The 25,307-nt window shown below is 44.5% G+C and overlaps 1 protein-coding gene across 1 annotated transcript in view; it reads right to left on the bottom strand.

The window, feature by feature from the left end:
* Positions 1-2,549: 2,549 nt before the first annotated feature.
* Positions 2,550-25,307, bottom strand: part of RPT3 (regulatory particle triple-A ATPase 3) — a 50,003-nt gene continuing 27,245 nt past the window's right edge. The window contains exons 3-6 of the mRNA XM_086821672.1: positions 6,532-6,690; positions 6,211-6,363; positions 6,027-6,110; positions 2,550-2,940 (exon numbers count right to left, since the gene is read on the bottom strand). Of these exons, the coding sequence (XP_086677798.1) occupies positions 2,806-2,940; positions 6,027-6,110; positions 6,211-6,363; positions 6,532-6,690 (531 nt within the window). The 3' untranslated portion in view covers positions 2,550-2,805. The remainder of the gene's footprint in view (positions 2,941-6,026; positions 6,111-6,210; positions 6,364-6,531; positions 6,691-25,307) is intronic.

The following is a 25,307-nucleotide window of genomic DNA, read 5'->3' as shown; positions in this document are numbered from 1 at the left end:
TTTTGTAATGATGTGACACACTTCGCATCCCAAACACATCACATGTCCATGAGCTTCCAAGCATTCCGATTGTAGACAAGTGTATAAATATTACCAAAGAGGATGATGCAGTGTTTATGGGAGGAGGCAAATAATAAATCAACGGTAGGAGGATTTGGGTTGCAAATAATAAATCAAAACAATGAGGAGTTGTTAAGTTCAACACGGTTGAAAGGTTCAACTATGCAGGCAGATCTACTAGCCACATCCAGTGTGCAATGAGGAGTTCATAAGTTCAACACAGGACAAAGGTTCCACTATGCAGGCAGATCTACTAGCCACATCCAGTGTGCATGAGAAGGACGAGCCTTACTTCACATGCCCATATTTTCAAAAAAGAATTATTGTTTGTGTCAAGACCTTTCTTGCTCTCTAACAAGAAACCATAGTACTAGTGGTTAGAACACTTGTCTTGGATCATGGAAGTCAGAATGAGTACGCCAAGAGGTGTGTCAATCCCTCTTCCCTTCCTATACTCCCTAATCAAGTAAGTAATCCTTACAAAAGGTAACAGTTAAGCTGGAAAGTATGAACCACCTTCTTCTCCAACCATGCTCAATCACACTCTCATTCAACCAAGCAAGAATACACACTCAACACACCCTATCCACACATACAAGCATGCATCCATTAATGAAGAAAGCACAAGACAATAAGAGCTCGAGAGAAGAAGAAAGATTTGCAGTTGAGAAATGATTGAATTCCCCCATTCATATTATCAAAAGTTGTATATATACAATTGGGCTTTGCCTAGCCACCAATTTATGTGGGTGCCCATTACCTATCTCTACCCATATATAAAAGGCTCGTGGTTGTAGCTAGCTTTTGATACATCATTTGCCCACGGCCACACATAATGTGAATATGTCCTAGGCTAGAGTCGTGGATCTTGGATGTATAGAAAAGGGTTAAAAACCCATGCCTATATCTTCTTACGTAATTTATCTTTGCAAGGATCTCATCATGTGGAAGTGTTGTAGGTGAAGATAAAATTGTATAGCAAGAGAGGATGAACTCAGGTGAGATCATCTCCTTAAAGGCTTGCATCCTAAATGCTTCCAAAAATTGAATCCGTGCAAACTGACCATAGACCAAGCAAAGTGTGGGCTCAAGTTCAATGTCAAAGGTGAGGCCCTGCAGATGAGATTTATCATACTTGTGCCATTGCATGGGACCCTTCTCGTCTTTGAGATCTTGTAAATAGATATAGATTATGTCGAGAAACTTGATAGTAGCTTGGATAGAAACATCTGCAGCATCCTGATATGAGGTAATAAACTAGGCTAGTATCCCACACATCCACTCTTCTTTTGGGATCATGCCAGTTGGTGGAAGCTCAAATTCAAGGAAGTTGAGGAGAGGGTGGGTCTTCTTTTTGGATTCATATTCCTTCCACCTCTCATGCACTTGCACTCTGACATGTACATTGGGTTTACTCTTTGGTTAACTGGTGCAGCGCAGTATGTGACCCACATTGTGGAGGTAGCGGAGCCACCACGACTTGGGTTGATTATCTGTTGAATGGCCTATCATGTTGGATTTTTGTATTCTCTGCACTCTTCAATGGGCATGTTCTATAGCCACTATTTGAAGGGTTTCTCAAGCTACATGAGTGGGACCTCACCCATGTATACACCATGAATGGGCTCTTCGTGAGGAAGATTTTTGGTAAGCCTGTACATGGCTTCATTGTAATCATGGATCTAGGGAAGGTGGGAGAGATCCTTTGAAATCTCCTCTTGCACTCTTTCTTCAGCCTCAAAGAATAAAGTAGCAAGATTAAAATGATGAGGTAGGGGTTCGTGTGCCCACTTTGATGTGGTTATGTGATCAGTATCGGGCGAGACCTCACCTCCTTGTGGTTTATTGCCCTCTTGCGACCAAGGTGGTTCCTTAGAAGTAATTCCTACCACTAGGGCTGGTCTTCTCTCTCCATTGCCACTCCTTGGAAAGCCTTCGCATCCTCAGGTTGCTCATCAGTTGTTGTTCCCGAGGGTGGCTCTTTGTCTCCTTCTTCCAGACCCTTGTTGGCATCCTCTACCTCCTTGTTGGCTCCTTCACTATGTCCTAAAGGACCTGACCCTCCTAACCTCCTATGCTTATGAAGATAATCTTGTCGTTCCCATCTCATCGATAAAGTCAAGTGCCTCATCACCCTCCATTCTATCAAAGGTAGGGTAGGCCACTTGTAGTGTAGTGAAAAACATTGCATTTGCTCTACATCAGCCTCTGCATATGGATTGCTTAAGATTGTAGATAATTCGAGGCCATGGGGTTGTTGTAAATGTCTATTGGCAGCTGCTCTAAACAAATATCCCCTTGAAGCTCATCATATTGCATGCAATCAGTTGGCACCTTTCTACAAAGATCAATGAACATGAACAAGCTTAACGAGTGGTCTAAGGCATATCCCTGATATATAAACATAAGTGGCAATTCCTAGAGAGCCACGTGGAGGTATTGGATAGGGTTACGATGTTACAACTCCTTTCAAATTCCATACAGATCAATACTCTTAAATCGAATTCCATACAGATCAATACTCTTAAATCAAACACTACATGATCTATGCCCACTTCTGCCATCTAACGTGGTGGAAGAATGCAGCACAATAAAGTGTTACACCTCCACTATAGAGATCACATTGCACATTTCAAAATTATGAGAAGGAATTTTAATAAAACACTTGTTTTGGACATTTGTCATAGGTTCTCCATCCTAATGTACTTTGAGAGCAAGACTAACCTCTTATAAACAATATCTATTTTATTTGTAAAATTCAAAATCAGTGTCAGACTTCTTCACATTGGATCTGTAACCTTTCTCAAAGTCCTTGGGGAGAATGACATACCGATTCTTTCGAACAGCATGCAATCCAGCCTCTTGGCAGATGGCAGCTATCTGCAATGCATAACAAGTCAAAATTTTCATAAAGAGGCCTTAAGTAAGGTTAGAAAACATAAGCAAACAAACAAGAAGAGACCTCAAGTAAGGTTAGAAAACATAAGCAAACAAAAAACAAGACTAGATTCTATATACATGATATAACAAGCTGGGCTCAACCACAACAAATGCTGTAATGCCCAAAAAATTGGGCGAAATGCCCCAATGCCGAGTAAATGTGCCTGTAACACCCAAAATGCCTGCAAATCGTGCCAATTTCTGCAAAATCCCCAAATTTCTAGTGCTATTACGCACCAAATCTGCTGAAATCAATGCCAATGTTGCAATTGCAAGCTCAATGGTGAAAAGCCCCAAATTTCAACAGACAAAATGTGCAATTTCAGGTCAAAAACTGCTAAATCCCACAAACCTGTAAGGGATCTTGGAGTTGCAGTTAGGCAGATCTGAGATCTTGGAGTTGCAATCGGACAGATCTGAGATCTTGGAGTTGTAGTCGGGCAACAGTACAGGCAGCGCAAGGGCGGAGCAAGGCGGCGCAGATCTGAGGTGCAGGTATTATACAGGGCGGCGAAGTCCAAGCGGCGCAGGGGAAAGCGAACAGCACGTACAAACGAGCGGTGGCGCTTGTACAGGTACAGTTGGACGGCGGCGGCACGTACAGTCAATGCAGGGGCGGCGGCAGCTAGCAATACATAGCAGTGTACGGTCAGCGCTAGTACAATCAACGGGCAGTAGGTACAGTCGAGCTTCAAAGAGGGCCGTGCAGCACTGTAAGTACAGTGTTCAGTGCTCAGTGTGGTAAGCACCAAAACACTAACCCTAAACATGTGTCCAATCATAGGGAAAAAGTGCCCGTGAGTAAGCTGGGTTCACACCTGAACTAGTTGGGAGTGGACATGACCAACAGCGCCTGTGCTACTCCGGTAGAACCGCCGCCAACACAGCCCCGCTGGCTACTATAGCCCTTTGGAGAGCAACGCTTGGCGCCAAAAGCACTACTTTGGTCCGCCTGAATAAGACCTTGAAGCACAATTTTGTTCTCTATTGTGCTGCCATCTTTTATTCAGCCCTCAACAATAGTGAAACCAACCATTCGCTATCTTGTATAGTCCCTATTCAGCAGTTATCACTCTGGAGTTTGCCATCTTGGGATTCCTGTCCATATTACATGAAGAGTTCTTGTGGGTGTTTGAAAGCCTCACAATTTGATTCAAGTATTGTATACTGGTTCTAGCCCGGTGTAAGACTCTCGTGGGTCATCCTCATGGTGAGCTCGGCATCAGCTATCTTGTGCCTCGACATCAACCTCGGCCCGATCTCGGCATCGACACCTTTGTTTGATATTGTATTCATTTGTTGTATTGGTCCTGGCTTGTGCCCCCCTTCTCTTTCTGTGGCAACTATAGGTACTTTACTTTTGATACAGATAGTTATGATAGATGCTAGCTTGCGTCATAACCACGTCTGTTGGAACACCGGATGGAGACCCGATTTGAACTTCCGATTCTTCTCAGCTTCTCCAATATGCATGAATGGGGAAACTTCCAAAAGAACCTTCCAAGATTTGGCTACATAGGATTTACCGACTCATTGTCCTTTTGTTCAAGCTTGTTCCACTTCTTAGTGATTTGCCTTATTGCATTTGGAGGTCGGAATTGAGCATAAAATTTCTCCTTGAACTCCTCCCAAGTGGCAATAGCAGTTCCTAAGAGCTTTTCTGAGATCCACCAATGAGCGGCTGTCCCCTTAAGAAACATGCTTACATGTCTTATTTTTTACTTTTAGGAAAAAGCCTCATCACTATATGCAATATCAAACTGAGCAACAAAAGCGATCACCTTGGAAGCATCATAGTCCCCATGGTAAGCTTCAAACTTGACAGATTTGTCACCTACTTTAAAGACCTTGAGCCTACTTGAATTAGGCTCCTGCTCTTCCCTATTTCTCTTACCCCTATCCAATGGGGCAACCCTAGGTGCATGGGCATCCTGCACATTATGGTGAGATACATGAGGCATGGTGGCATGTGCCCTCTAAATTGGTGACCGTGGCAACGGTGGCCTACCTGCATGCCGAGATACATCTCTTCCTACATCACCATGCTCACGGGAATGCTCTTTGGCATGAGTACCATGAGCTGATTTTTCATCATATCCATCACCTATATATCGCGAAAATTTCAGCCCATGTGTGGTTTCTCCACTAGCCTATTCTATAGGCAAAGTACTATGTCATGCATGATGTTTATGCCCTGCATGTGCATAACCACCTAGCTGTCCACCCTCTTTGGCATAAGCGTGTCTTTCTCCCCTTGCATTAAGTGGTGAAGAAGCATGGTGAGGAATCACCAAGGGTTCTTCTCGTTGTACAAAAGATTTAATCCTACGAGAAATGGCACCACCTGGCTCTATGCGAGGAGGTTTTTTGAACTTAAGAACGCCCCCTTCACCTTCCATTACATCTCCATTGCATATAAGATAAGTAAGGGTCAACTCCCTTGGCTTCACACCCAACTCCCTGGCCATGGAGTCCCCCGTGGATTCAGCTTTAGTGTCTTCAATAAGTTTGTGAACCTGTGGCTTTTCATGAAGAAGCTTCAACTCCTCTTCTCTTGCCTGCTCTTTACATGATCCAATTCAGCCCTAAAAGCATTGGGCTCCTCTTCGTACAACTCCAAATCAATGAAAGAGAAACATGAAGCATTTAGTCTATGCATAACATGCAAGAGTTACATCTAATTTATGATGAGCATTCATTGTAATTACTCATTCATTTAGTAATATATAATAGGAATAGGTTAGGTAAAGAGTCTCTCTTCTCCTCCTCTCTACTTCTCAATAATCATTATTAGTGGTAATCTATGTTGCTTAGCATTAATCATCATTAAGCACGGTTCCACATACAGTCATGTTACACACCACCATTTCTAAGAGGGGTTTATTGATGCAAGACAACTATTTGCAAAGTAACTTTTCATGGAAGAAGGCTAGCATGCCACTTCTTCAGAGAGCATGCTAACCTTAACCCCCCCATGGTAGCAAGCCACACTCAAAACAAAATTTTGACCTCTTTAAAACACGTACCTCTGCAGCACTTATTTTGTCTGGCCGTGAAACATAGTCTTCAAGATCCACCTCATCACCAAGATTCATCTTTGCAGTACAAACCTGCACGCGCCGTTTGAAAGGAGAAGAGCAGTAGCTCAGCATGTTTGTGCAATCGAATGCTTCTCATGCTGATACCAAGTACACGCCAACAAATGCATACCTGAAAGACAAGTCGCTTCTGCCTTCGGTCTGGCAGCGGAAACTCTATTTTCCTATCGAGCCTACCAGGGCGAAGTAGAGCAGGATCCAAGGTATCAGCACGGTTTGTTGCCATAATCACTTTCACATTAACTGTCTGATCAAACCCATCCATCTGCACAACAGACGATTAAGCATAGGAACCCATTTACATTATTCTCTCCTTTTGCATCCTCTCTCTCTCTCTCTCTCTCTCTCTCTCTCTCTCTGTGCGGCAAATGTCGAAGATATCGTCCCTGCTTTTCCAAGCAGTGGAAGAAAGTAAAACTGCAAGTTACCACACCTGATTCAAAAGCTCCATCAAAATACGCTGAACTTCTCTGTCAGCACCAGTTTGGGCATCAAAACGTGCTGTGGCAATTGCGTCAATCTCATCAATAAATATAATGGCAGGAGCATTCTCTTTTGCAAGGCGAAAGACATCTCTGACCATCCGAGGGCCCTGAAAAGAAAAAAAAAAGCAAGTTATCAATTCTCAAATCAAAAGTCATTTTATGCATTGTCCAGGCAGCTAAGACAAGTCATTCATGCATGTCAAAACACAGACAAAAACTTTATGCACAATATTTTGGATTCCATCTCCCAACTCTGTAACTCAAAATGACTACGCTGATGAGAGATCTTGAGTCAACAAGCCGACTTAGCCGATCTCAACCGAAACTAACTGAGGACTTAGTACTTATTGCGGATTGATATCTTCCAAAAACAAGCCCTGCTTGAGGTGCAAAACTTGCTTTGACCTTGCTGAAATCTGACTATCAAAAGTGCTGCTAAGGGGGTCATGAATAACTCCTCAAAAAAATGTCTTCTACAGGACAGGCTGGAAAAGTCAACCAGCCATCCAGAATACTGGGTGCAGCCTGCAATCAGATGCGTTGAAACATGTCAGCTATGTCCCTTGCACCTAGAGCACCTTTGTATGTTGCACAGGCTGCTTCACTTCGACTGCTCCTTTAGTCCTCTTCTATAACTAGCCTCACAGATGGAGCCATGAGAAACCACTCTTACTCAATGTTCTACCAGCCATAAGATGCTCCCAAACCATGCACACCTCTACATACATAGTTTTTTCATGCATTTCCATACATCATATGTGTACCAAGTATAAAAGTATGATTGGAGTATGATTCAAATTCAAACCCCAGGGCTGAATCATATGTGGCCCTACTTTTTTTAAGTAAAAAAAGAGAGAACGTGTTAAATGCACAAGTGACAACTAACAAATTACAATAATACAACATTATGCATTCATTGAACATTCATCATTAATAAATATGTAATACGTATTACGAATCACGATTCATGAAAACAAGTTACAACCCTAAAGTTTAAAGTTTAAACCATACTCCTCATCACCATCATCCTCATCATTGTCATCATCCTCTCCATCATCAGAGGGCTCCATGACACCACAGCTACTAGAAGCTACAACACCACTCGTGGACATGTATATTCTCATAACCAAAATATATGGGCAGATTTAGAGGTAGATTTAGAGTGGATTTTGCAGCCCTACAAGCTCCCAGAAGTGCCCAAGACATAGCCCAATGGTTGGGACACCTTTTGGCCATAGTTTGGACACAAAATATGACTTTTTGGACGATGTTTTGTGAGAAAAATAGGCAAAACCGACTAGATTACGAATTCATATTTTTCCTATAAATAGCATCCTTAGGCATTCATTAGAATCATCATTCAAAGATCAAGAGGATCCGTTTGTCAGAGTCTGCAAGACAACAAGGACACAATGATGAATCAGCAAGAGCTTTTCTTGTCCGATTGCAAGTAGAGGGTTGCAGGGACCTTTGGTATGCATCATGAAGCTGTGAATCAGCAAGATCATTGTATATGATGAATCAGCAAGAGCTTTTCTTGTCCGATTGCAAGTAGAGGGCTGCAGGGATCTTTGGTATGCATCATGAAGCTGATGAATCAGCAAGAGCTTTTCTTGTCCGATTGCAAGTAGAGGGCTGCAGGGATCTTTGGTATGCATCATGAAGCTGTGAATCAACAAGACCATTTCCACAAAACTGTGAATCACCAAGATCATTGTATATATAACATGTTTTGGCAATATAGAGTAGATTAGGTCTATCTCTCCTTCTCTTCTATGTCTCCGCTAAGCATAGGATTAGCATTAATCTTCTTTGCTTAGAGGTAATTATGAACACGCTTCCGCAACACATGTTACATTGGTATTAGAGCTATATTTGCATGAGTTCAGTCCTAACAACAGTGTTTTCGGTCCTAGATTCAATGTGGAAAGTGGAATCAGGGTTTCTATTTTTAGGGTTTTCTTTTTTAGGGTTGCAACCCATTTTAGCATGTAGCATAAGTTGCATGTAGGGTAGAATATGCACATGACTTAGCCTAGGTCTAACCTAGGAAAGAAAAGACTTCTTTTTGCTATCGCCTCCACCAAAACCTCAACTCGATGGAGAGCAATGATGCTTGGAAAGAAGAGTTACGACATGAGTATGAGACTATGCAGAGTCGTTGGAGACGAGAAGATGAAGAACGATACAAAAGGGAACAAGAACGCCAAGCCCAATACAAACAAATCATGGCCGAGTATAGGCAACAACTCATAGAAGAGGACCGTAAGCAAAGCTAGAACCAAAAGCCAAACTAGAACCAAAACCACAGATCAAGCAAGTGGATCTTTTCAAATCCTATTTGGAGGAGGATGAGGTCAACCCGATAGTTCCCAAGCAAGTGGATCTTTCCAAATCCTATTTCGAGGAGGATGAGGTCAACCCGATAGTTCTCTCTCCAAATCCTATTTGGAGGAGGATGAGGTCGTCTCGATAATTTCAAAGGAGCTTCTAGAAAACGTCTTTAAATCCTGTGAGGAGGAGAAAGAGACTACCATGTAATTCAAAGGATCTAGAGACCGAGCCAGAGAACTTGAAGACCAAGTCAGATTGCTTGGAAATCGAGCCGGTGGATATGAAGTGGATTTTTCAATTGGACCGAAACGTAAAAGGAGCAAAGGTGTATGGATTACCCCAATGCTCCAAGTTTGGCAGAAGGGGATGTCACGTGCACACGATAATCTGGTGCCACATAGACATGTATATTCTCATTAGCAAATATATGGATAGATTTAGAGTGGATTTTGCAGCCCTACATGCTCTCGGAAGTAGATGTCATCTATGCATGGGATTGGGAACCTGTTCTTGATGGTGAGCTTGTTTAGAGCTCGATAATCCACACACATGTGGAAAGATCCATCCTTCTTTTGCACAAGGCCCAAGACATAGCCCAATGGTTGACAACACCTTTTGGACATTGTTTGGACACAAAATATGACTTTTTGGACAATGTTTTGTGGGAAAAATAGGTAAAATCGACTTAATTACGAATTCATACCTAGGATCCTTAGGCATTCATTAGAATCATCACTCAAAGATCAAGAGGTGTCACATGCACTCTGCACTGTAGTGCATGGTGACAAGATGGCTCATCATCATCAGTGCAACATTGTACATTATTCGCACCTTTTAGGATGATATTTGTCGTATGCCGTGACCCCATTGTAATCCTTAGTCCAGGATAAGTCAAGCACGAGCTACGTAGGTCATTCTCAACCTTAGACAGTCAGTCAGTCCAAGTCCCTTAACCCACTTGAAGAGATGTAGAGTCAGTAGAAGCCTTAGGTTTGCATTAGAAAGCACTCTGCATAATGTATAGCATTCATCCACTGCATTTAGACCATTGCAAAAGCCTTCAGATAACATCTAGCATTCATTAGAATTTATCCAGTATTATTCCCATAATTTATAGCATTTATTGGACATTTTTACATCATTTATCCATTTATCCACCAGGACAAGATGCAATCGGCCAGCTCTGTAAGCAATCAACCAGCATCAATTGTCCATATAAATAGCTGAGCATATCATTCATTCATTCAATCATAATTCAGCCATCAAGCCTTCAATGATTGGAGCCTTCAGTCCAAGGAGCATAAGCGATTGAAGCCCTTCAGCCCTCAGTGTTTCATCCATCAGCACCCAAGAGAGCATTAACGCATGAGCATTCTGCCTTCATCAACCTAAACGCATCAGCATACAGCATTCCGCCTTCAGATCACCTTGCGTTTTTTGCACAGGAGCAGTTTTCAGCATTCTTATCTTTATCGTTTTGCTACAGCACTTTGGTGAAGGTAAAATTCAGCATTCATACTGTCAAATCCCCACGGATCCCCTCGTGATCGATCTTGGTTCGAAACTTGAATCCTGCAAACAAACGAACAAACGAACAAACAAACAACAAGGGGGTGCAGGCCTGACTCACCTCCCAATCATGACAGCCGTGGGCAAGCCCACAGACTTGGCTATCCCCACCGAGCCACGAGCTGAGCTAACTAGGATGACGTACCGACCAATCTCCTCCTCGCGACGTCCCATACCGCCACGAAGCTGCCCTCGCGGGCCTCGAGACTGCTGCCGGCCTCGGCTGCATAAAGCAGGTGCACGTCTGCACTAGATCCAGGCTCCAAGACCATAGAGCTCTCACAAACTCGCGAGACTCTCTATAATACAATAACTAACCTTGGCCACCCTTTTATAGGCTCTTGGCCGGTCATCGGACGTCCACACTTGGCCGCCCGCCCGTCCATAATTGAGTTGCCGCCCGTTAGTATTTCCCTAACTCAGCTCGTCAATCTAGTTCCAAGCTTCCCCAAGCCTCGAAACTAGTCTTGCATGCGTATAGCACACGGTAGATACACACTGTGCACATGACATACTCCCCTTCCTCTAAGAGCTCACTCCTGAGCTCACTAAAAAGCCAGAGTAATCTCTCTGAAGAGTAGTCAATGTCTCCCATGTAGCGTCCTCATCAACACGATCCTTCCACTTGATCTTGTATTCCGTGATAAGCGTATTACGCAGTCTTCGTTCACGAAATCCAAGAATCTTTTCAGGTTCGTGCGGAACAAATGTCATGTCCTGGACATCTATGATTTCTTGAGGAGTAACTAACTGATCTCCTCCACCCAGTACTTCCTTAAGTCGTGTAACACGAAATGGTCCACAGTATCTAGGGGATAATTTCGGAGATCTACCTGTCCGTAAAGTCTCGGAATCTTTCAGAATTCGCAAATACACCATCGTTCCTTCAGAGAACTCTCTAGGTGAACGATGTCTATTAGAATAAAACCTATCTCGGTCTTGAGCACTTCGAATAGATTCCTTTGCAACTCGTAACATTTCCTGCATATCTTGCAAAAAATTACGTGCTGCATCATGCTGAAGTCCCGAGAATCCTACTGTAACAGGTGATCTAGGTTGAAAACCATACATAAGCATGAAAGGACTAAACCATGTGCTCGTATGCTTAGTACTGTTATATACAAATTCTAACATAGGAAGATAATCCTCCCATGAACTCTGTCTTTTGGATACATATGCTCAAAGCATATCCTCCAAAATCTGATTCACTCTTTCAGTCTGGCCATCAGATTGAGGATGATCAGAGGAACTCAAATTCAAAGTTATTTCCAACTTCTCAAAAACAAGTTTCCAAAAATCACTCGTAAACTTAGAGTCCCTATCACTGACTATGTCCTGCGGTAACCCGTACAGTCTAAACAATTGCTCGATAAACTGCCGAGCTAATTGCGTAGCTGTAATAGTCTTCCGGGTCGGTAAAAATCTAGCCATTTTTGTCAAGCGATCTACCACAACCCAAATAGAATCGTGGCTTTGATGTGTTCTTGGCAATCCGGTAATAAAATCCATGGAAATACTTTCCCATTTATTACCTGGGATTTGCAAAGGATGCAACAACCCAGCCTGTCTAAAGCGTTCAACTTTATTTGCCTGACAAATCTGACACTTGAGAACATAATCTTCTATATACCCTTTCATCTTCGGCCAATAAAAAGTGTGTTTCACTAAAGATAAATGTCCTGTGTACCCCAGGGTGTCCAACAGAAGGGGCGTCGTGACACTCCTTAAGAATCTTGGACCTAATGTCCGGGATCTGTGGTACACAAATTTTGTCATTACGGAATAGCAAACCATTCCGAATCATCCACTGACCTCATGCAGCCTGAATAGTAGACTGCTCAGTCATCGAGTCTTGGTCAATCAATGAGCTCCCGTCCTGGATCTTCTGCCAAAATGGACCAAAATAACTATCAGTCCTGCAAAGCCCTCTCAATGACTGAAATAAGTCAATAGAAATCTCAGTGAACGACAAAGTACTCACCTCTCTAATCCGACTAAGCGCATCTGCAATACTATTCATGGACCCTTTCCGATAACGGATCTCAAAATCAAAATCTTGCATTAACTCTGCCCAACGAGCTTTCCTTCCTCTCAAATCATCCGCATCACACACATGATTGACTGATGATCAGTCAATACCATAAACTTGGAGCCATATAAATAATGTCTCCAAACCTTGAGAGCATGAATCACAGCATAAAGCTCCTTCTTAAGGGTTGGCCAACGAGATTGAGTGTCGTCTAGCTTTTACTTTCAAAAGAAACCGGTCTACCATCTTGAAATAAAGCAGCCCCAATAGCATAGTCATTGGCATCAGTTTCAAGAACATAAGGCCGACTAGGATCAGGCCATGCTAAGATAGGTGCTTCCTTGACTTTATCTTTCAAAAGTCTGAAGGCCATATCCAAATCGTTATTCCAAGTGATAGGCTGATTGGACTTACGTCCACAATCTTTCAATAAGTCGGTCATCGGTAGTGTGAGCTGAGAGTCGAAGAAAAACAACAAAACCGAGAAAAGAACAAAGTTGTTTCACTGTTCGCGGTATAGGCCAATCCAAAACCTTCTGAACTCGGTCATAGTCAATGCTCAATCCATCTCTAGTGATCTCGTGTCCCAAGTAAATGATGTCGGTCATAAAGAACTCACATTTACTTAACTTAGCATATAGTCGATTCTGTCTTAAAATAGATAAGACAATCGTGAGGTGTCTGACATGATCCTCAAGAGTACGACTATATATCAAAATATCATCCAGGAACACCACCACAAATTTTCCTAAATGTTCACGAAAAAGATCGTTCATCATTTGTTGGAAAGTGGCTGGAGCATTGGTTAACCCAAAAGGTAATACGAGAAACTCGTAATGGCCATACCTAGTCCGAAAGGCGGTTCTTTCGACATGTCTTTCATGAATACGTATCTCGTGATAGCCAGTACGTAAATCTATCTTCGTGAAATATTTCGCTCCTGCTAACCGGTCAATCAGGTCATCTGATCTAGGGAGAGGATAACGGTTCTTAATGGTCAGCTTGTTCAATCTCTTGTAATCTATACACATTCTCCAAGTATTGTCCTTCTTTCTCCTAAGCAACACAGGTGCATCCCAAGGTGATTTACTTGGACAGATCTAGCCCATCCTCAAATAATCTGCGAGTTGTTTAGCCAACTCATCTTCCTCAGCTTGGCTCATCCTATAAGGTGGAATGCTGACAGGATGAGCACCAGGGATCAAGTCAATACGATGATCTACTGCCCGTTCAGGTGGTAAACCTGATGGTAGTTCCTTAGGAAATACATCTTGAAATGAATCAAGTATCTTCTGTAATTCTTTGCTTTCAAACACACTTAATTCATTCACATCCATGGAAGGGATGAGAAAAGAAGAAAGTGGAATCAATACACAATGGAAAGCGGTATACAAAGAAGAATCCATTATATTTCCAAAATCAATTGTATTTACAAGAGGTCCCTGAGAGGGATGAATACAATCACCTAAAATACTATACTTGGTGTCCCTATGCTGAAAAGAAAAAATATGACTAGACCAATCTATCTGGACGTCAAGAGTCTTAAACCACTCAATCCCTAATAACAAGTCTACATTTTCCAGATGCATAACATAGCATTCCAGAGTATCTTTGTAGTCCTGAATCTGGATTGGAAGCATCTCCATCTTGCGATCCCAAACTTATCTGCCCGCAGGTAGACGTACCTCATAGGTATGGTCGCTGAGTGTCGTATCAAGACTCAATTTCTGCACAAGTTTGTAGTTACCAAAGTTATGCGAACTGCCAGGGTCTAAAAGAATGTGAATTTTATGGCCATTCACTTCTCCATAAACTCGGAGAAGATCATGCATGCCAAATACTTTAGAATTGAACAGACAATCAGAACAAGTACTAGGGCGAGAATGTACAGTAATTGACGTACCTGTCAAAGACAACTGGTTAGCTGCCTTTGGCTTGGGTCCTGCGTTTGACTTGGTACCCTTTTGCTTTGGGCATTCGTTACGCATGTGTCCTTTTTCTTCGCAGATAAAACAACGTCCTTCCTTCTTGAGCTTCAAAGCCCTAAGGAGTCGTTTCTTCTTGGCTGGTGTCGAACTGGAATTCTTCGAAGGTTGGTCCGAAGACTTTCCCTCTGACGTGTTAGCCATAGGTGCGGAGAACTTTCTTTTATGCTTGTTCCCCTGCTCGGTAACGGGTTTCGACTTGGAAGAGACCATCGTATCATCATAGATACGAGCTGAATGAATGGCCTCGTCCAATGTTTTACATTTGTTATTTTTAACCTGTAATCGGTACGAGTCGGGTAAACCAGCTACGAAAAACCCCAAAAGAGTAGTGGGATCCATCTTTGTAGCTTTCATCTGCAAGTCACGAAACTTCTGGAGGTAGACCTCATAAGTGAGGTGCTGCGAGATCATGGTCAAAGCTGAAAACCGGGCAACAACATCGTAGTCATCCTCTTTCTTGAGGAATTCTTTCTTGAAGATATCTTCAAATTGTGCCCAAGTCGTTGGCTTAGGGTTGAGTTCCTTCCACCAAAGCAAAGCTTTGTCGGACAGGAAACCTGCTGCTAATTGGATCTTCTTTCCATCATCATATGGATGAAACTGAAAGTGAATTTGCCACTTGTGTAGCCACGTGTCCACGATCTCCTTGGTTCGCTGCTTTTGCTCGCCCCTGAACGGTTCCGGAGTAATGTTGGGACCTAAAGCTGAAGCCAAGGTATCCATACCTGAGAAAGTAGAGAGGGTCGTGGTCAATAGAGCGATGGAGTTCTGCAAAGCCTGCATCTGGGCTGCGATTTGTGCCTGACGTTCCGTCGAAGAAGCTTCGAGAGCTACTTTGAACTCTTGGAAATCTGATTTTGACACAAAATCGTCAAAAAGATCGGCATTGGTACCTTCCTCTCTCTCTCCTGTGCTTAGGGTTTAGCGCTGAACTGTGCTCCTACTCGCCGGTTTGTGTTGCAGTCAAGTGCCTCTGCCACGTGGCAGCGCCACGTCATCTAGACGGGCTGCCAGTGTTGCTGCGCTGGCTGCTACCCGGCTGCCCCCTTGGCCACCTCAACACTGCCAGTCTTGCTACGTTGGCTGCAACCCGGTTGTTCCCTTTGCTGCGCTGCAGGGCTGCTACCCGGCTGTTCCCTTGGCCACCCCAACACTGTCCCACAGGCTGTCCATTGGGCTACCTTTTGGGTGGCCCCTTGAGCTGCCCTTGAGTGCCCAACAAAAGGAGCTGTACCTGCAACACACTAAGAGAAATATACCTAAAAACACGTATGCACATGTACATACATATGAGCATGCACACACATGTACTCACACACACCAACAGATTTGCCTTTGCATCCCTAGTTCGAGGTGTCTCATCAGTCTGCATTTCGGCATTTCGTGTCTGTGATCTAGTCATGACTCTAAGTGGCACGACATCCTCATTCTCTGATGAAAGTGGCAATGAAACTGCCTCTACAAAGTTGAGTGAGACCTTTGGTTGAGAGGTGCCTTCCTCATGTGGTTTCAGCAAACAATCCTTTGGAAAGTGTTCTACACAACACCCTAGACAATATCTTTCAATTGGTGGAAACTGTGGTACTGTTGTATTGGATCGAGCTGCTTGCCTTTGGCGATGTGGACAATCCCGAGCCCAATGGGCTTCTCCGCACTCATAATAACAGGGGCCCATTAGTTTGGCTTCTACTTTCCTATGCTACCATTGACCTAAGGGGCCTGGAGTCCTAGGTTGGTAGCCGCCTAGCAACATCAAAGAATTTTGTTCCCCCGGTTGAGACTCCAGTGCTTGGCTTGGATATGCGGGACTTTCAAAGAGATTTTCCTTGGATGAATATGATGCATATTCCTCCTCCACATAGCTTGGGTTTACCAAGTCTCTACACATATTTGAATTGTCGTATAGTCAACAAACCTCACAGGAGCAGTCCCAGGAGCAGGAGGTTGAGCTCCAAGTATAGGTCGTCTGTACCCACACACGTGTACCAACTTACATATGCACATACAGAGTAAAACATGATTAGTGAATGCTAAACATGCTTAAAACATAATTACAATGCTTAAGAAAAGAGGTAAAATACTCAGTCCTGTAACAGTCGACATCGAGTGTCACACCATCCATCACACACTATGTTGCAACCATACCTTTTCCACTTCTCTCGAATCCCGAGCAAGTCTTTGTCTACACATTTCACTTCATCAGCCAACTGCTTTGTGCGCAAGTGATGGTAAGATGGGGGCTTGAAACTAGGGCCAGCTTTCTCAATTGCCCTCACCATCTCAATGAAATAAGGACTCCTCACCTTCCAATGAGGAATATCCTCGGCAAAGAAGAAGCGTCAAACAGCAATGTTTGCTTCGTTTCGTGCTTGCATCTCCCATGATCTAGCCAATGCTCCCTTTGACTTTGACAACTTTTTCCTTTTCTGCATAGGCTCATGAGACGATGCACTTACAATTGCAACACTTTGACTCGCTGATGTATCAGGAGCATGAGGGGCCTCTCCCAAATCAGCCACCTCCAAATCAACATGTGCCTTGGCTGAAGCTTTTCCATGCAACCTTCTGCATGTCCTTGGCAATTTGGGGTGCACTAGGACACTTGTCAACCCCAAATCCTTTCGGCCCCAAGACATGCACTCGAATGCGAACTGGACCCCCATCCCAAGTATGTGGGCAATATTTGCATTGACAAGTGTATTGCCCATCCTGCAAGGCTTCACGGTTGTAACATGTTCCCACTCCGCTCCTCGCTTGCGGCCCACCTTCAAACCTTGAAGAGTTCTGCGCATAGACATGTTCTTTACACACACAAACATAACTGCAGTCTTCATTGTTCAGCTTCAGCCTCCTGCCCACCATGTGCACTGCGGAATAGAACTTGGAAGGGGGAAACTTGAGAGAAAGAGAGAGAGAGAGAGAGATGTCAGAGGGCAGCGGAAAGATGCAGATGAATGAAAAAGCGCTGAAGATCCAAGGACCAAGAGAGAGAGGAGAGAGAACAGCAAAACGCTGATGCACTAATCCTCAAGAAAAGAGTGGATACAACCAGCCCTTAAGCGAGGAGTGGACTCCGTAGGCAGAGGGCTGAAGGTGCTCACCAAAGTGATCAAGAATGATAAGGAATGATGGAAAGTGACGAAGAGTGCAGCACATATATATACTCCTACATGAGCTGGCTGACTGCCCCCTAGTCTCCTACACAACTTGAAAATAGGTAAAAGCCCCATAAAAAGGGTGGACAACCCACATCAAAAGCCAATAACTAGAAAAGCACCAACAGGAGGTGATGTATGCTAACATCCCCTCTCAAGTCTGGGAGCCAAGACCCAAGAAGCTGCCATGAACGCCGATAGCTGCCTGAGATAATCCTTTGGTGAATAAGTTTGAAGCGTTGTCTTGGGTAGGATAATATCTCCCTCCAAGATCTACTCCCACACAAATTGGTATTGGATCTCTATATGCTTGGTCCGTGCATGAAGTACAGGATTCTTAGCAATAGCCAAGCAACTCTGGTTGTCGCATGAGATAAGGGTAGAGGCTACTGCTGTTGAAAACCGATCTCCTCAAGTAGCCGCCGCAACCAAATCACCTCACAAGCAGTCGAACAAGCCACTCGATACTCCGTCTCAGTCGATGAAAGCGCCACCATAGGCTACTTTTTATCATCCATGAAATTTCTCTAGATCCAAGAGTAAAGCAATACCCTGTAGTAGATCATCGAGAATCCGCATCTCCAGCCTAGTCGGAGTTGCTCCAGCCACCATATAAAGTGCCAAAATCCTTGGTACCTTTCAAGTACTGCAACACGCGAAGTGTTGCCTGCCAATGAGTGTCCAATGGTGCCTGCATGAAAGCACTAAGAGTTCCCACCACAAATGCACAATCAGGCCATGTGTTGAGCAACCAAATCAAGGAACCAACCAGTTTCTTGTACAGAAGTGTATCTGCCGCTGGATCAAATCCAGAAGAGGAAAGTTCGATGTCAAGATCCATGGGGGAAGTGATGGGCTTAAAATCTCTCATCATGAAAGCCTCTGGCAGCTCTGTAACATACCGCAACAGAGAAAGAATATGCCATCTGAGCCATGAAAAATATCCAATCCAAGAAAGAAGTGAAGCAACCCAAGATCTGTCATCTCAATTCCTAACTGAGGGAACCTTTGTCTAAGCAATGTGTACTGCATGGCTCCATGTGATGATCAAGTCGTCCACATAGAGAATGATAAGAGTATACAACCCTTTCTCGGGATAAATGTAGAGATTTGGATCAGCCGCCGATCACTTGAAACCCTTTTGTAGAAAGAAAGCATCAATCTTCTCATACGAAGCCGTGAGGGCTTGTTTCAAACCATATAAGGCATTTTTTAGCCTATAGACCGTACCTTTGGAGCCAGGAACCTGAAATCCCAATGTCATGTGCATCCATTAATCTCAATGCTCATAGACATGGATATTCTCATTAACAAATATATGGGCAGATTTAGAGTGGGAAGTGCCCAAGACAGCCCAATGGTTGGGACATCTTTTGGGCATAGTTTGGACACAAAATATGACTTTTTGGACAATGTTTTGCGGTTAAAATAGACAAAACCGACTTGATTACGAATTCATACCTTTTTCTTTCCTATAAATAGGTTAATTAGGCAATCATTAGAATCATCAATCAAAGATCAAGAGGATCCATTTGTCAGAGTTTGCAAGGTAGCAAGGACACAGTGGTGGATCAGCAGGAGCGTCTCTTGTCCGATTGCAAGTAGAGGACTGCAGGTGTCACCATTTGGTCCATCTCCATTTCTGGAGCCACTTCTATGAGATTGTCACTCCATAGAGTGGCCAGATTTGTACCGTGTTCACATGTGGCCAGGCCAGTGCCCCATGTAAAAGGGTCAGTTATCTTGTGTCACATGGACAGTTTTGTGTCATCCGCGTGTGACCAGTATTGTGCCATATGGACAGGAGCCTGTTTGCTACCACCCATGTATGACCAGGATTGCGTCTTACCCATGGGACTGTCATTCCATGATAGGACTGATATTTGTGCCGACCTTGTCTATGGGATTGTCACTCCATAGGAAGATCCATGCCAAGATGTGTGTTTTGCCTATGGGACTGTCACTCCATAGGAAAACCAGGACTTAACATTTATGTCGCGCCACTTTTGTGCCCGACAAGAAATCCTTGTACAAGTTTCATGAAAGGGAGATTTCGTCCATTACATGTGCACATGCATTTGTGTTTGTATGCATAAACTTGTTTTCGTATGTTTGCTTGCTATGACGTGCCAGTACACTCGACGGGGACGTCCCCAGTGTACCGTGGGTGTGATGTCTACTGACAAGTTGTTGTGGCGTGTGAACAGGTGGTAAGGATTACCCTTGTTGGCCTTTTCTAATGTAAAATTCATAAAGTCATGTAAACGTTAATGTTTATAAGGTTGAATGTTCACACACCTTTAAAATTTGCTCCGGACACTTTCTAGTGTGGGTGCCCATGAGCTAACCTTTGATTAAAAGTTTAATAATATTTAAAGCAACTATTGCATGGGCAACTTCTCTTTTCCCACACATGGAAGATATGGAGGGGGGGGGGTTGATGAAAGGTAGGCGACTACAGAAGTTACGGAGAGAGTTGATTTTTGGGGAGTTTTTTTTTTGTACCCGCCTCCTGTACTGCACCCGCCTGCAGACTGCACCCGCATGTTGTACCTGTGTTGTACTTGCTTGCAAACTGCACCCGACTGCTCGACCTGAACTGTACTTGCCCCCTGTGCTGTACACACCTATTGTACCTGAATTGTACCTACCTCCTGTGCTGTAAACGGCTGTTGTATCAGATCTATACCTACTGAACGGTACCGATAGAGTTGTACCTGTTGTACTTGCATCTGTACCAACAATACTAACCGTACCTGTTGTACTTGCATTTGTACCAACAGAACTGGCTCTACCTGTTGTACCGACTGTACCTGTTTATACCTGTTGCTTACACCAATTAGGAGTACACAAAAAGGGAATGATCTTCTCCGCTAAGATTTGAATTAAAACCTTTGCCAGGTATTTGTTTCTATATTTTATTTCAAATTCAGATAAAAAATTAAAGTTAAATGTTGTTATTACAAGCTTTGTGTAGGCAAGCTTCACCTCCAGCTGCCTACACCTTAGTAGGCCATCGGGATAATGATTTTTCCCACGATTGCCCTGACCGCACCGTCACCTCTAGAGGAGCTAGTGAAGGTCATGAGGGTATGAGGAAAAACAGGGAGCACAGCTGACTTGGGAGCACCTGGTATTTCTCTCACCGCGATGCTTCACCTTGCCAGGCGTTAGTGTGGGCGTGCCTGTTGGTGCAAGGTCCCGGAAGACCAGTGAGGGCAGGTGTTCACCCAGTAAAGGTGGAGAACTGCCTGTGATTTAGACTACTACGACAGTTGATTCTTCATCGATAAAAACTTGTTGTATTTCATTGTTCTCACTCCACGCCATGAGGCCACTTGTACATACAAATACTCCAAGAAATACAAACTGTATTGAGGGGGGAGGGGGGGGGCGGCCTTTTCCGGCCCCAATGTTGGTGTCAAGTGTTCTTGGTCATTTTCAGTTTTAGTGTTGTTAATAATGTCCATTGTTGGTATTTGTTAAGTGGTCTAAAAAAAATGTGCATTTTGTCTTCCGATTTGTAGGCCTCCTCTAGGGAGCGGTTACAACAGGGATCTTTCGTATGCATCATGAAGCTATGAATCAGCAAGATCATTGTTTATATAGTATACTTTGGCAATATATAGTAGATTAGGTCTATCTTTCCTTCTCTTCTGTGTCTTTGCTAAACATAGGATTAGCGTTAATCTTCTTTGCTTAGCGTTAAATCATGAACATGCTTCTGCAACACAAGTTACATTGGTATCAAAGCTTAGGTCATCCTACGACAGCCCTTAGCTTATGTTTGGTGTATGCTGAATTAGGGTTTCTAAAATTAGGATTTACAAAAAGAGGTGTTTCCAAGGAGGTGCCATTACCCGGGATGCACATGCTAGAACTAGAACCAGAGCCAAAGCCAAAGTTGGAGCCAGAAGCCAAACCAAAACCAGAACCAGAACCACAGATCGGGCAAGTCGATCTTTCCAAATCCTATTTGGAGGAGGATGAGGTCAACCCGATAGTTTCCAACCCGATAGTTTCCAAGGAAGTGGATCTCTCCAAATTCTATTTGGAGGAGGATGAGGTAGTCTCGACAATTTCAAAGGAGTTTTCAGAAGATCCAAAGACCGAGCCAGAGAACTTGAAGACCAAGTGAGAGAGCTTAGGGATTGAGCCGATGGATATGAAGTGTAATGTGCAATTGGACCAGAACGGAATCGGAGCAAAGGTGTATGGATTACCCCAGTGCTCCAAGCTTAGCAGGAGGGGATGTCATGTGCATCCGTTAATCCCGATGCTCATAAACATGGATTTTCTCATTAGCAGATAGTTTTCCTTCCGACCAGACGTTTGCAGGTTGTGCACAACTGCTGGTCGCTTTCTTCTGTGGCTACCGAGGGCTGGTCGACTTGCTTTATGAGCCAGACAGGAGGAAGATGATAATGTTGAGTTGTCCCGGGCTGATGTGGAAGTGCTATGGGCAGTCCATAGTTGTCCTGCATGTGCTTGATGCTGAGAATGCTCACTTGTGCTGACATTGTCAACAAATTCAGATATTGTGATGTTTTTCTTGTTTTCATATGGTATTGGAAGAAATAGGTGCAGCCAGTGGTGAACCCTGGGCACCCACAAAGTTGTATTGGAAGCAGACTCCTTTTTGGTAATCTAACCATAAAAGGAGGGGGGGGGGTCAGCCCATCATCTGGCCCCTTGTGTGGTGTATTGTGCAACTTTGTCATCTTCTTTTATCTGGTATGCATATGTGTATTTTCAGATTTCATGATTGATTAGATTTTCCATGTTCAGTTGCCCCTTCCGTTTACATTGGTATCAGAGCCTGGCTTTCTACACAGTTGTGCATAATATGATGATGGATATGGCTGTAAGGAGTCATTATCCGTGAGAGAAGGTTGGGATTCTGAGGTAGCCCTCGTCTTATTGTCGCGCCTCAAAAGAGGTTACCTTTGGTTTAAGCGACAGTGAGCGTGCGGAAAGACTTCGTGGCCCTCCTGTCTATGTAGGGGCACTGTTGCACCCTTGCAGTCTATTTGGTATCATACTTGGGAAACTGGTAGAGAGCAATTCCGGGGCACAAAAAATATGCGGGAAGAAGATAGAAACAGGGTTCATGTGTCATGTGCATGATAAATGCCATGGACAATCTCAGGTGCTGATCCAGAAGAGGCAGCCAGATAAAGAGTATGAACCAGGTAGAACCAGGATGACAGAGCACAAAGCACTTTTTGCAATGTAGACTAGAGAAAGACGTGGAGAGCAAGCTGAAGATCCGATGGCTGTCGGCTGCAAGACAGGTGGCTGTCGGCTGCTCACAGAAGTGGTCGGCTGAACCAAAAAACAGGGGCACCAAGGCGCATCATGCTCAAGGAGAAGATCCAATTGGGGCTGCGTTAAAGCATTTAATGCACTTATGATGAGACTGGCCGACTAGCAGTCGGCCAGCATAAAGGGTGTCCAAGACCCATATAAAAAGGCAAGGGTGCTCATAGATTGAGTCATTCATTCCTTTATGGAGTGGATCTTTAGGGTCCTAGTTTAGGACAGAATTTTGGGTGTTCACCACCTTTTGTACAAGGCAGCCTATGGCTGTAGTAGGGGTACCTTTTTGTACCATATGAATATACTGAATTCTCCAGCACATCTCTCTCTCTTTACTCTCTCTCTATATCTGCGTTTTGCATCAGATGGTTTCCAAGAGTGTTTAGGACTGAAAGAAGACTCCCAGAGCTTCCGCGTGTTACATTGGTATCAGAGCATCAAGTTCAGCAAAGCTAAACACTGATTCAGTCCCAGATGATGGTGTACAGGTCCAAGGTACAGGAAAGTACACGGATACGAAGCCCAAGGCAAGGAACACAGAATCGGGAAGAACTCCCAGGAGGTTGGTTGGTGGTGTTCCACAGTGCCAAAGGGGATGGCAGTCCTGTGAGCCAGATAGGTTCCCGGGCAACGGTCCCAAGGGAGGTTTATCCTCCAAGGGTGATGTGAGAGTGCCAGACTCATTTCTCAGGAATGAAGACAAGACGGTGTTCAAAGTCAGGGCAGGAATGGATTGTGGACTAGAGGAAAACAGATGCATAGATCTTCATCAGAGACAGAGTGGTTTGGAGAACAGGCCGGGTTTTCAGAGAAAAAGGGTTGCCAGGGATGGATAATGACACATGGACTTCGGGAAAAGATTGGGATGATGACAGTCATCCAAGAGCAGGTTGGAATCCCGTCATCAAGTTTAGCAAAGGGGGATGTCATGTGCATGATAAATGCCATGCACAATCTCAGGTGCTGATCCAGAAGAGGCAACCAGATAAAGAGTATGAACCATGTAGAACAAGGATGATAGAGCACAGAGCACTTTTTGCAGCGTAGACTAGAGAAAGACGTGGAGAGCAAGCTGAAGATCCGATCGCTGTCGGCTGCAAGACAGGTGTTGCTGACTGCACACAAGGTTGTCAGCTGCTCACAGAAGTGGTCGGCTGAACCAAAAAACAGGGGCACCAAGGCGCATCATGCTCAAGGAGGAGATCCAGTCGGGGCTGCGTTAAAGCATTTAATGCACTTATGACTGGCCGACTGCTGGTCGGCCAGCATAAAGGGTGTCCAAGACCCATATAAAAAGGCAAGGGTGCTCATAGATTGAATCATTCATGACTTCAACATGCTTGAGGACCCGGCAGATAGGGTGGGAGGCAGCCATGTTACAGTGCACGGCACGGAGCTTGCAGCTTGGGACCGGTTTTGTATGTCACTGAGGATCACTGATGCATGGCAGCATGGGGCTTTCTCCCGGTCTCAGGACAATCTTAGTTTCTCTCGGTCGGATCGCCGGCAGGGAGGGACTAATCTATCACAGATTGATCGCTTTTATGTGGGCGACTGGTTAGGGGAGCGAGGGGGCTCCGTCGGCATTCTCGCTGGCACCTCATTTTCAGATCATGCGCCAGTTATCTTGACATTGGAGGAGAGGACACGGGAGCCCAGCTTGCAGTTGAGGATCCCAGAGAGGGTACTTACAGATCCCAGTCTCGCTGAGGACATTGAGAGGATCTGGCATGATAGTCGGTGCTCTGACCAGGATGCAACGGGCCAGTGTGCCCAGGGACTCATCGATCTTAGCTCTTTTCTGCACGCTGCAGCTTTGACACGGCTGGGAGAGATTCGCGAGCGGGAGCATCGGCTGAGACGCAGCCTTGCTTCGCTACAGCGCCTTCAGGAGCAGCAGCCTGCATGTGAGTGGGTGGCGCCCCAGCTGAGCCAGGCACGCCAGGAGGTTCGAGAGGTAGAGGAGCAGAGACATGAGTTTTACTATCGTCGTCAGGCCTCTCAGTGGACGCAACTTGGTGATAGAGTGACTGGAGAGTTTTTTGAGATCACTGGGCCCCGTCATGCGCGAGCAGGAGTCCGCCAGCTTGGTAGACCGGATGGATCGGTAGCTACTGAGCTCGGGGAGATCAGGGCCATTGCCACTACATTCTATAGAGACCTGCTTTCAGCGGAGCCAGCCACCCCACTGAGGATCGAGATGTTTGCAGACAGACTGTGTGGGCCCATGTGCAGAGGAGGGTCACAGACCGTATGCGTACAGTTCTAGGTGCGCCTCTGTCAGAGATTGAGCTTGCCGAAGCCTTGAGGGTCCTGCCGCGACATAGTTG

This window comes from Cibotium barometz, chromosome 27, assembly GCF_041138505.1.
Source record: "Cibotium barometz isolate CiBa-2024 chromosome 27, ASM4113850v1, whole genome shotgun sequence".
NCBI classification, from domain to species: Eukaryota; Viridiplantae; Streptophyta; class Polypodiopsida; order Cyatheales; family Cibotiaceae; genus Cibotium; species Cibotium barometz.
Note: the sequence above shows the minus strand (reverse complement) of the source record. Positions and strands in the feature narration are given on the sequence as shown.